This window comes from Anastrepha obliqua, chromosome 2 (assembly GCF_027943255.1).
Source record: "Anastrepha obliqua isolate idAnaObli1 chromosome 2, idAnaObli1_1.0, whole genome shotgun sequence".
Lineage (NCBI taxonomy): Eukaryota > Metazoa > Arthropoda > Insecta > Diptera > Tephritidae > Anastrepha > Anastrepha obliqua.
The window spans coordinates 122,604,052-122,616,992 of record NC_072893.1 but is presented as its reverse complement, the minus strand read 5'-3'; the positions used below and the strand labels follow the sequence as shown (position 1 = coordinate 122,616,992).

The 12,941-nt window shown below is 36.9% G+C and overlaps 1 protein-coding gene across 2 annotated transcripts in view; it reads right to left on the bottom strand.

Annotated features, from left to right (window-relative positions):
• Positions 1 to 444: 444 nt before the first annotated feature.
• The window catches only part of LOC129238025 (homeobox protein B-H2), a 28,856-nt gene continuing 16,359 nt past the window's right edge, over positions 445 to 12,941 (bottom strand). For both annotated transcript variants that reach the window (XM_054873057.1, XM_054873056.1), the window contains exons 2-3: positions 1,026 to 1,560; positions 445 to 947 (exon numbers count right to left, since the gene is read on the bottom strand). In XM_054873057.1, the coding sequence (XP_054729032.1) occupies positions 725 to 947; positions 1,026 to 1,560 (758 nt within the window). In that variant the 3' untranslated portion in view covers positions 445 to 724. The remainder of the gene's footprint in view (positions 948 to 1,025; positions 1,561 to 12,941) is intronic.

Here is a 12,941-nt window from a genome sequence, read left to right as displayed (position 1 = left end):
TGTTTATTTTTGCATCAGCCGTTGTTGCATTTTTACCACTTTTATAAAAAAATACAAAATATGCCTCTTATACGCGTTCGAAGATTCCATTTTATTTTTTAACAACACGTGCTTCTCTCCGCGATTAAAATCACTTGTTGAATGCACAATATATCAAAGAAAATATAAATAGTCCCGTTATATTCCGCGAATAATTTTTTGTATGCAAAAATCGTACAAAAGTTAAAATATGGGTAAAATACACACGAACTTATGGATAATATGGACCTGATAATTGATAATTATACAGCTGCTCAGACATAACAGTTGGAAAAACTAACATTGCTATCTGGTCACCCGTTACTTACTTTTTTGCTGAAATAACTTCATTATTTATTCACTTAGTAACGATTTGTTTTATTTTGTTTTTTTATTTTTCATTTTATTTTTTACCAGTAACAGCAATCATACCTAATTTTTGATCTTTATACTATTAATTTTTTATTTTTTTTGTGTTTTTGCTACCGCAATTTTTATTTTTCTACCATACTTTTTCTCAGCAATTTTTATTACTGATTTTCTTAAACTGCTATGCTCGATTTTTTTTAAAAGCTTAAATAATTATTGCACAGCAACTGAAAATTCTTTAACGCTTATTTACAGTAAAAAAAAAAAACAAAAACAAAAAAATCACTTTAACTAAATTAAATTTTCACTAATTTCCATAGCCACGCGTCCTCTTGCCTTACAGCGGGCAGCCGTGCACATAGCTCACATTACGGAAAATCGCCGCCGCCGCCGCAGAAGTGAGAAAATTGCAAGGATTCGTTGTGCTAAAAGTCGATAATCCCGTCGGACAACAACCCAATCCTGTGCCGGAAGTGCCATCGCCCACAAATTCTTTTTCTAGTGTCGCTTGATGACGCAACTGCTCGAGCCGCAGCTGATTTTGACGTTTCCATTTAGTGCTATTGAGAAATGATAAAGTGACAATTTTAAGAAAATCCAAAAAATCAATAAAAAGAAAAGCAAAAAATTCTACTCACCGTCTATTCTGGTACCAAGTTTTCACTTGCGTCTCGGACAATCTGAGCGTCTCTGCCACATCGCTGCGATCGGCAACAGATAAATATTTCTGACAACGAAATTTACGCTCCAGATAGGCGAGCTGTGCATGTGTGAAGGCGGTGCGTCGCCTTCTTGGTTTGCGCCCACTTTTATTCAAACTCAAACCCAGTTTGCTGCTGTGCATGTGCTCGCCAAAACCCAAACCACCACCACCATCGCCGCCGCCGCCAACATATCCGTGCGATGGCAGGTGTGTTGTGGGCGGTTCCAAATGATTATTGGTGGATGCGTTGGAAGTGGTGGCGGTGGTAGAGTTCGGATTGTGATTGTTGCCGCGCTCACCGGAGTTGGGTGAATGCTGATTCGACTCAACGCTGGATTCGCTGACCATAAAATGCAATTGGGCGCTGTTGTTGGCTGTTGTGCCATAGTGATGGCTATGTAGCAGATCCGAATCGGGTGAAGAGCGATCTTCAATGTCGATTTCTGAATTATCATCGGAAAGATCTGAGTCTGTGAATGTTAGAAAAGAAGGGAAAATTTAGCATAAATCTAATAAAGAGTACGAGAATGAGCTAGAAACTGTTGAAAAATGTTAAAGTCATAATACGATTAATGGAAGATTTATATCCATTTGCAAATTAATTATCAAACTGAGCATTTTTTGTATTTTTTCCAAAAGTCGTACAATTTTAGCACAAACATAAAATAAAAACTACAAAAATCTTATCTCTAGCAGCTCAGAAATCACAGTTTTGAGCATATCGCACCCTAAATACAAAAGGGTCACAACTCAAAATGTTCCTTCTGCTCAAATATGAACGAGACGTTATCAATAAAACGGTCCGCGGATGGCAAAAATAAATTTTTTGTTTTTTGGTAGGACTGTTATAAGCTTACATGGCAAATTTCAGCGTGATATGTCAAATAGTTTGTTTTCTGTGCTACTGTAAACAAGTCAAGCTCGAGTGTGGAAAATTTTGAGTTGTGACCCTTTTGTATTTAGGGTGCGATATGATGATCGCTACTGTCCTATGATTCAGTTTTTCACCTCTTTCCAGCATAACTGAGCCTATTTCGCCAGATCACTAAACCACTAATAGAATTGCCTGGTATTAGCAATGACATTTTTTTGATAATATATTTTATTATTTCTCGACATAGGGCTGTCAAATCACAAACTGAGACATTAAAAATCTATATCCCACAACATGTCGTATATCTCAAAGTCGTCCGGAGCAGATATCGCGTATTTTGCAAATGACTCCAATCTCTAGATTTGCGTATTTAGTCATCTTCTCTTTTACAGCAGTGATGACTTTGTCATCAGGAGCTGCAGAAACTAAAATTATTTAAGCATTGCCACCCCGAACCGTCAAATATAGGAAGGAACTGAAGTTCACTTTAAACAGTAATCGAAAAAAAAATAACAGCGAATTCGCTCAGTTATTCATAGCCACGAATGATAGATACCATATGATCTGAATGTACGGGAATGTTTAAATTAAACAAAACAGAGTTAAATTTCAGGCAAATTTATTTTATCCCTTCAAAATATGACCCGTCTGAAGCAACACACATGTGCCAACGAACGGATGGCTTTCAGCTCCTTCGTCGCATTCTTTTTAAGGGGGGAGCCTGGTTTATGAGGTCTAAAAGTTGCATCTCTTTGCGATTTTTTTTTTAAGGAAAAAATTAATTTAGCACTGCAAAGTTTTTTCTATCTTTTAATGAACATTTAAAAAGTATAAAAAATGTTTGTACTGGTTAAAATAAGTTGAAAAAAAAATGTTTAACATAGAAATTAGTAGAGCGCTGCAACGCTGGAGTTTCCAACTGGCGTACAAGATACAGCTCAAATGGATTTCTAATTATCATGATTTTTTATTCTAGATGAACTAAGAAAACTGAGAGAAATTCCAAAATTTCAACTTTTTGGAGGTTTTAAAAAAAAAATGTCTTTCTATAAAAAAAAATTCACTTCAACTTGGTATAAAAATCTTGAAACATTTTTTTTTATCTATTTTGTTAGTTCAAATAGAAGAGAATTTAATACTGAAGGGAACAAGCTATGATTCATTTCAAAAGGTTCATTAGTTTTTTTTCATTCATGTACGCCAATTCAAAGAAATTATAAAAATGAAAAGTCGAGAAAAGAAGATAAAGTTTGTACTATAGCTGTCCGGTCACAGCGTAACTACCTAACGCTCGCCTACCTTTGGCTTTGTATCTACGGAAATATTGAGAATTAGGCTCTGTAACTTTGTGTGAATATTCTGAAATATATTAGGAATCGCTTAAAACGAAAAAAAAAAGATTTTTTTGATCTTATAAACCAGGCTCCCCCCTTAATCTCCTCTATCGACTGAAATCTCCTTCCACGAAGTGGTAACTTTAACCTAGGGATACAAAAAGAAGCCGCACGGGACCATATCAGGTGAATACGGTGCTTGCACGATGGTATATACTTGGTGTTTGGTCAAATAATCCAGGAGCTCGGTGCGATGGCGCTTTATCATCATGCAAAATCCAAGAATTGTTTGCCCCCATTTCCGGCCGGCGAGGCAGACACTAATGAAAGGCGCTAAAAAGTGACAAATGTGTGTCTTACAGTCCTACCAACATAAGACAACAACAAATATGGACCGGTTCCCACGTGCTCGGTTCGTTTAAATTTAATTAAAATATATCACCAACACAATCTCAGTTTTTTCGTAAACAAACTAATTCATAACCGCTGCTACGTCAACTCATCAGCTGATTCTGTACGCTCAGAACCGGTTAACGGTCTGATATTGGCCATACCTGTTGAACTCTTTTCGCCATGATTCATTGAATCAATACCAATCGTTGACAGAATATAGAGGAGTGAGCAAATCGCCGCTCTTACTGAATTTGGCAGAATCAGCTGCTGAATTGATGTAATATTAGACCTTCTTCCATTTTCCTGCCTACAAGCAATGATTAATTTTTCTTTTCATTCTTCCTATCCTCTTATTAATAAATTGCTTTATTCTTTTAATCATAAAGTAGTCCAATGGATTCAAATCGCCGCTTCTGGGCGGCCATTTGTCATTACCATTTCTGGTGTTGGCTGGTCATTCAAATTTTGAAAATTTTCATGGATATGTACAAAATTATGGATCTGTACATTGGTATCCTATGGGACACCAGCGCAGGGATTCAAAGAAAATATGATAATGGCAATGGTTCAGCTTGAATAAATATCGATCAGCTGATTGATCGATTTTCGAATGTTACTAATATTTGATATTTGTTCCAGCAAAAAGCGACACATTTTGTAATTATCTAACCATGAACTAAATTTCTGACACATTACGAATAGTATTTAATCTGTCAGAGACAAAACACCTTTAGTTCAAAATCCAAACGCACAATGGACCACCTTATAAAACCACAAGCGTCTAGCGAAAATCAATTTTCAGAATTTTTAACGCCATTGACCCTCACTGTGAGCACGAAACTTCAGATGATAGAAAAAGTGTATAGTTAATAATAATATAAATTGAACAGCGGTCGTGCCTCTGCAAGCAATGGTCCTTTCATAAAAGCAATCTGTCATACGAAGTCGGCATAAAACTGGCACGCACACACCACAAATTGAAGAAGAAGCGCGGCCAAAAGACTTAATGAAGAATCGATGCGCCAACTATATATAACATATATAAACAGGGTGCATATAACTATGGGTGCTATTACTTCCCGAAACCATTGTTTTCCTTTTTGCCCTTTTTCAGACAAGACAAGAAAAACTACAAATTAACTCAAGAAATGGAGATGCATGCAGTTATCGTCGCTTTATGAGCAAATCACACCGATTTAGAAATCTTTAATTTTCTTAAGTGCGCCCCTCATTCATTCATAAGGTTCGTCGGGAATTGGAAGCATCAAGCAGCGGCGCAGGAAAATTCTGACACTGTCCGATCTGCAGAATTTATTCAACAAGAGCAAGCGATCATTAACGAGGATTCTTCAAAATCAATGAGGGCCCTAGCGAGGGAGCTTAATGTTTCTAAGGGTCTTATCTGCGTAGTGGCATTTGAAGATCTCCGGTATAATTCCTACGTAATACGCAGAAGGCAGTTTGTGAAGGAGCAAACATGAGAACAGCGAGTTATCCGAACAAAACCAATTCTAAACAAAATTAAACATCCTGAGGCGCTTGAGAAGCTACGGTTTTTTTCTGACGAAAAAAAATGTCGACCAAGACCAAAAGTCCAGCCGCAGAAATTACCAGAATAACATACGGCTTTGTTCTAATCTTACAGAGGCTTCTGTTGTCATGCACACGAAGTTTCTAACCTCCTTTATGGTTTTAGGTGTTGTGAGCAACAAAGGAAATGTCATGTAACTACACTTCTTTATTCAAGGAATCCAATTAAATTCTGCTGCATATATCGAGGTTCTAGAGACAGTAGTGACACCCTCGATTGACGGTGATACGCGGTGACGGCTCATACATCGTTCAGCAAGACTCTTCTCCTTCACACAAAGCAATGGCGACACAAGATTGGATGGCTAAAACTTTCAATGACCACATAATACCGCACTTATGACCGCCTAACTTTCCAGATCCCTCCAGTAATCCCCTTAGATTACTACGTATGGGGCGTGGATGAGTGTGTAGCCGGTAAAAATTCTCATAACACAATTTCTTCTCTGAAGGCTGCAATTAATACCGTTATGGTCGGTATGAATAAGGAGCACTTGATTCGGTCATGCAATAATTTCTAGACCCGGAACGGGGAGGTTATTGCAGTTAATGGAAATTATGTATATTGGATGATTTTATGGATATATAATAACACAGTGAACGTTCAAATGAATGATCGAAAAGTGAAGTTGCGTGAGTTAGCTGACATCGTAAAGATATCAAAAGAACGTGTTGGCTTTATATTGCATGAACTTTTGACAATGAGAGCGCTCTATTCAAAGTGAGTGCGGCGTTTGCTCACTGTCGACCAAAAACAGTGGTGCTGTTGATTCTGCGCAGTCTTTGACCATATTTAAATTTAATAAACCGGAATTTTTGCGTCGATATGTGACAATGGATGAAACATGAATCCGTCACTGCACTCCGGAATGAAAACGATCGTCATCTGAGTGGACAGCAACTGGTGAACCACGTCCAAAGTGCCGGAAAGCACAACAATCGGCTGGAAAGGATATGGTCTCGGTATTTTGGGATGCGCGTGGTGTAATATTCATCGACTATCTGGAGCAGAGAAATACGATCAACAGTGAATATCATAAAACGTTATTGGAGCGTTTGAAGGCCCAAATTGCAAAGAAACGTCCGCATATGGCAAAGAAAAAAATGTTGTTTCATCAAAGTGACAAAGCCACAAGTCAATTAAAACAATGGCAAAACTACATGAATCGAACTTGAGTTGCCCCCACATTCAGCGTATTCAGCAGTATTCGCCAGATTTGGTTCCCAGCAACTACAGACTGGTCGCAGACCTAAAAAAAATGCTCGCCGGTTAGAAATTTCGCTAGAATGAAGAGGTTATCGCTGAAACTGAGCCCTGTTTTTGAGGCAAAAGAAAAATCGTTCTACAAAAGTGGTATTGAAATGTTAGAGCAGCGCTGGAATGATTGCGTTGTTCTTGATGGAAATTACGTTGATGAACAAAGCGAGTTCTGAACAAAAAAAAACATGTTTTCTTTGTTAGGCCGGGGACTTTTCAGCCCATGTGTAAAAATAAAAGCTACAGACGGTGTCAGAAAAAAGGAACCGCGATTATTCATGAAGTATAAAAGATATATATTTTAAAATTTTTTACATGAAAGGCCGCCGTAGCCGAATGGGTTGATGCGTGACTACCATTCGGAATTCACCAACCAACGTTCACGGTTCGAGTCTCGGTGAAACACCAAAATTAAGAAAAACCTTTTTCTAATAGCGGTCGCCTCTCGGCAGGCAATAGCAAACCTCCGAGTGTATTTCTGCCATGAAAAAGATCCTCATAAAAATATCTGCCGTTCGGAGTCGGCTTGAAACTGTAGGTCCCTCCATTTGTGGAACAATATCAAGACACACACCACAAATAGGAGGAGGAGCTCGGCCAAACACCCAAAAAGGATGTACGCGCCAATTATATATATTATATATATATATGTATATATGTACAAAACTACGAGTCGCAATTACTCAATAAGCCGTGTAGTCTCCATGGTTGTCGAGTATAGCCTGGCATCTTCTCGACATGCTTTGAACCAGCTTTTCTGCGTAGCTCGTCAACAAACAGAACTTGATTTTGCATCATGGACTGGCCTTCCGGCAAGATGCATTTTCATAGTTCCCCACACATTTTCAATGGGCTTTGCCTCTGGGGACTGGGAAGGCCAGTCCAATACTGTGACGCCATTTTCTTGTTTTGTTGTTTCTCAATGTGATTTTCTGAGAGCAGTGGTTTTGACTATGTGGGACAGTAGGACATGCTCGCCTCTTTCAGTCGACGTTCGATGGTGTTGATACTCACATGTATTCCCTTTTTAGATAGAACTGATCGTGCTTGGCGTAGTCACAAAGAAGGGTCCCGTTGGACGATCCCTTTATCCTGCTTTTTTTCGTCACTCGCTTCAAGCCGCGGTCGGAAAAGTCATCAACATTTTTTGTACACCTTATACCGCTGATTCCACATCACAACAAACTTTTTTGATTTTTTATTATTTTTGCAGCCACATGGTACGATAATTTCGGCCCTTTCGAATGCGTGCATAAAAAGACCGCCTCAAAACGCTTAGCATACTTCTCACAGATTTTTGTTTGATTGCGTTAACGGGAAAGTTTCGATCGACACTAATCTGAGGTAGTACTGGCGTCGTAGTGCTTGAATGGGACTATTACGTAGCAAAAAGCAGAATGAAATATATCTTGAAGTTATATTACAAGAAAAAAACCGGTTCTTTTCTTCTGACACAGACTGTAACTAGTTCTGCTCTCAAGTTGTCCTACTATAAAATACCCTACGCACCCTGTTTAATAGCTTTGCATTATTAAATGTTAAGCGGTTTTGAAGTGACTGTTAGATTCCTAATGATTGTTAGAGATTACCTTAAAATAGAGAAGTTCTTAAAAATGCCATTACGCATAAATTAATCGATGCTATTCAATCAATTTCAATAAAAGTTAAAAATAAGTAGCAAACAGCCACATAAATCAGCGAAAGGCACACAAAATTTTCAACTTTTTAAATTCCATACACAAAAAGCAAAAGCTAAAGGAATTCCAAGTACGTGTGCGAGTCCAGCGGTTTCAGCTGACGCTGTGACAGCAACTGCTATTTTGCTCATTAGTCTCCCGTTGAGTTGCTCGTGTAAACGCTTAGCCGCCCAAGCAGAATCTAATAAAGTTTGGGCGTATAAAAATAGCACACACACAGCTCAGGCTGTCATATGGAAGCGCTGCTCGGGCAGACGCCCACTCAAATGAGCTGATCATCATTCATATGTATATGTGTGTGTGTATATGTATATGTATAAGTATGTAAGTAAATATGTAACTTGTAAGATTCGCCATCACTTAAGTGCACAAAGTGACTATTGCTTTTGTATGCACGTATGCCTGTATGTATGTATGTGTGTGTATATGTTACAAGACTATTCAATTTATTCGTGGTATATAGTAAAAGCAAGTATAATTTGCACATACACACTTGTATATAGTAAGTATACATAAGTAATATGCGCGTACAATTTTTATTATCATAATTTAATGTATTTTTAAGTGGGCGAACGTTCACAGCAGTTTTGTGCACTTTAGCGCACACAAAAAACACACAAAAAACATTACAAATGTCGAATAAAAATCGAAGCATCCATTAGGCAACACTTGAAGTACCTAGTGGAACTCGTGCCTTGCCACTTATACTTGCCACATATACACACACACACATATGTGCAACATATGCCACATATACAAGCAAATTGGTACATCTCAGCCTTTCAATCACTTCACTTTAACTTTGGCTTCTTCAAATCACCATCAATTTGTTGGCAAAGGAGAAAAAAAAAGCCAAGCAAATCAAAGGAAAAAAAAAACAAAAACACCAAACAAAGCGCATATAATAGGAATCAACATTTTATTTATATCCGCCGGAGATATGTGTATATCCTGCGGATATAACCCTACAACCTAAACATAGCCTTTCATTCATCGTATGAGCGTGCATATGTATGCATGCATGTATGTATATGTGTATGTGTGCATGTGCAAATAGACATGTGTATAACTGCTACGTACGGCACTCACCGCACCACAGGCTGATTATATTCACGTGTCGTCGTGGTATTTTTTGTGTTTTTTTTTTCTGTTTTCAATTGTTATTTTCTGCTGGAATTTTCAGCTAAAAGCGATTTTCGCTTGAACCCACTCAAACGTATTCATTCTATATTAATTTTACAAAAGTCAGCCAACCAGGCGTGGTGGCTTGAACAGTGAACAGTTGAACAGTGAAGCTTGTATGGAAAAAGTGCGTAGGCCATCACGCGTGTCTGCTGCGCAGCAGGACACACTCGAACATGCAGGATATGTGCTAACAACTGAAAGCCTTGCATATGGAAAAAAATACATATGTGTGAGTGTGTCATTTCAACATATTGCAATAGCGACGATTATTATTTTTTAACCCCTATTGACAAGTTCAGATTTATATGCTCGTACTTATAAAAATTTTTCTGTTTGCGCGCTTGCCTGTCTTACCTTTGATTCTGGATTTTTTTTTGGTATTTTTTTAAATCTATTTTTTTGTGTGCCTCGCACTTAAGAAATGCTCACGAACTGTCATGTGAGCTAGTAAGTATGTGCTGCGCTTAGAAGACCTGGTTGGACATGAAACTGTTATTTGAGTGACTTCATGATATTTAGATTTTTGGAAAAAAAAATCTAAATTTTCTTACCATTTTTCTAGCAAAACAACGGCTCATGAAGCAATAATTAAAGGGTTATACACAGTTAGAAGGCCGAAAACAGCGAATTTTCAAGAATTTTTACTGACAAAATTTTAAATTTATTGATCTAAAAATTTGTACACGTATTATGTTAATTTTTAACTGTTTTTTAAGACTTAGTATCAGTAAAAATATTTATTTGGAAAGGAGCTACAACTGATCTCCAGGAGCTCCTCTCAAAAAGACCTTTATATCTCTGAACTGGATCCTCTAAAATTAAAAATTCAAACAGATTTCGTTAAGGTAATGTTAAATCTAGTAATTAATCGAAGGAATAAGTAAAAAAAAAATTTTTGACAAAATGGTGGCTTCTCAAAATAAAATCGAGTTTTGACCAAAATGGGGGGGTAAGGGTTTCAGCGGAAAAAAACACTATTTTTGGGAATTTTTTCCTTAAATATGGATTGAGCAAATTTATTAAAACCTTTTGTGCATTATTAAGCATACTTTTAACTATTTTCTGTAATTTTTTCATCCGAAAATACTTAAAAATAAGCCGGTGACAGACCATGTCCGGGAACGACTTGAAAAAAAAAAACATTTTGCAGTGATCACTGTATCTCGGTCGGAAATTATCTGAACCCAAAACTAATTCAAATTTAGTGAAAGTATCATTAAATCTTCCCCTCAACGTTGTCCGCTTATTTTTTTCTTCGTTTAAATTTATATTTGGCGACGGTCTAAAGTGAAAACTTCTATTTTCAATGAAAATTTCCGCCATTTTGTGGGCGGGAAACCCCCTTCATGTCAAAAAACAAATATAAACTAAACGTTGGGGGAGGCATTTTATATGAAGAAAATGTGTGCCAAGTTTGGAATGAATCGGTCAAGTATTTTTTAAATGGCAGTGATCACCGACTTTAAAAAGTAGTTTTGAGAAAAACGCGTTTAAAAGTTGTCAGCCGCGCTGTCTTCCCGAACGCTCACACCTGTGAGAGCTAAGACGCGAGACTAATTGGACAATAACTCCAAGAGTTTTGCTCAGATCGGCTTAAAATTTTGAGCATATATTCTTGAAATGTTAAACAATAAGATAAGATAAAAAAAATCGTTTTTTTGAAAGTGCCCCCTAAGAGAGAACACCACTGTGAACGCGTGAAAATTAAGTGATTTTGATGAATTTTTTTTTATAAGTAGGGATGATTATTTGAGGATCGGACAAATTATAATTTATTTAACGTTTATTCATCTATACTGACACAAATTTTTATTAAAAAATATTAAAAATTACAATTGTTATTAATATTAATGCAATGACGTTATAAAAAACTGATGCACCCTGGAGGTCACGATACAGCGATGAAAAACCATCTGAAAGCAAAAAACGAAAAGAATTCTGAATCTAAACATCAATGGCTATCGTCGTACGTGGCGGTTTCTTTTATTGTTTTTGAGAAAATGGTGCAGGTTTGAAAAATGAGTTTGTGTTTTTACCCTTTTTTTATTTTCGAAAGGCTTGTACGGCTATGTACGACTTTTACAAAAATTTAAAAAAAAATGTGTACAAAATTAAAAAAAAAAAATGTGTACAAAAAAAATTAAAAACGGTGCATAAGTCTTCGAGAAATCGAGGCCACCGTGTTCAGAAAAGTCGTTTTGAGAAAAACGCGTTTAAAGTTTTCATTTGCCGTTGTAACTCACTACCTGCACTTGTTGTATTGGGTATAACTTCGTCAATTTTCAAGATTTTAAGTTAAAATTTTGTTTACATATGTTTGAATATATCTACTTTAAGAAAAAAAATTGATTTTTTGAAAAATCACAGTGGTTTTCCCCCTTATGTCATTTATAAAAAAAATATTTTTGGGTGAGAAAAAATCTTCGATTAATTACTAAATAATATATTTAAGAAGCTCGTGTTAAAACTTGAGACTAATCGGTGTAGCCGTTTTCGAGTAATGTTGGTCAAAGGCTTTGAAAACACCATTTTGAGAAAAACGCATTTAAAGTTTGAAAAGCACTTTACATACGATACAAATTTTTTTTTTTCAAATTTGCGTGTAACTTCGAAAATATTCACCGGAACGATATTAAATTTTCTGTGTGTATTCTTAAATATATGTACATTAGGCCGGTTCGATTTGTGGGGAGGCAAAAAAATCGCCCATTGCTCTGCGAAAATCATATTCTAGGGATCAAAATAAGAAACTTTGCCGAAGGAACCATACCTCTAAAACGAATTCTGATGTCCCCCAATTTGGGTCGAACGAAGAATCCCACTTTGACCCATTTAGAGTGCTCCAATCGAGTCCAAATGTATGACCGACCCCCACTAACTTTAGGCGGCCGATCCACCCATGCCAGTGGCACACCCCCTGGAACTCCCCTGGGGGGTTCCCATACAATCATTTCAAAATATCACCATTTTTGGCCTTTACATGAGAAAAGAAACCAAATTGGGGGACATCAGAATTCGTTTTAGAGGTATGGTTCCTTCGGCAAAGTTTCTTATTTTGATCCCTAGAATACGATTTTCACAGAGCAATGAGCGATTTTTAAATCGACCCGCCCTAATGTACATTAAGAAAATAAGATAAAAACGATTTTTTGAAAATTCTAACTGTATATAACCCCTTAAAGGTGATGTAAGATGACTGCAAAGGTCTGAGTTGGAAGCCTTTTTAAATATGGAAAAAACACAACAATCGGCTAAAAAAATGGGACAAATGAGTCAAAAGCCTCACTGAACCAGGATACTTGCTAAACTTTTTCAGTCAAAGTTCTAAAACTCCCTTAGTGACTCCTTCTCTGATTTGCTTGAAATTTCGACACGAAATTACGAAAGCATTGGCCTTTGTAATGGTGCAAAAAAACACAAAAATCGTTTAAAAAAAATCGGGCAAATTAACCTAAAGCCTCACTGTACCAAGTTGCCCTTGCTAAATTCTTTCAGTCAATGCCCTCAGTTTTCCTCTAAT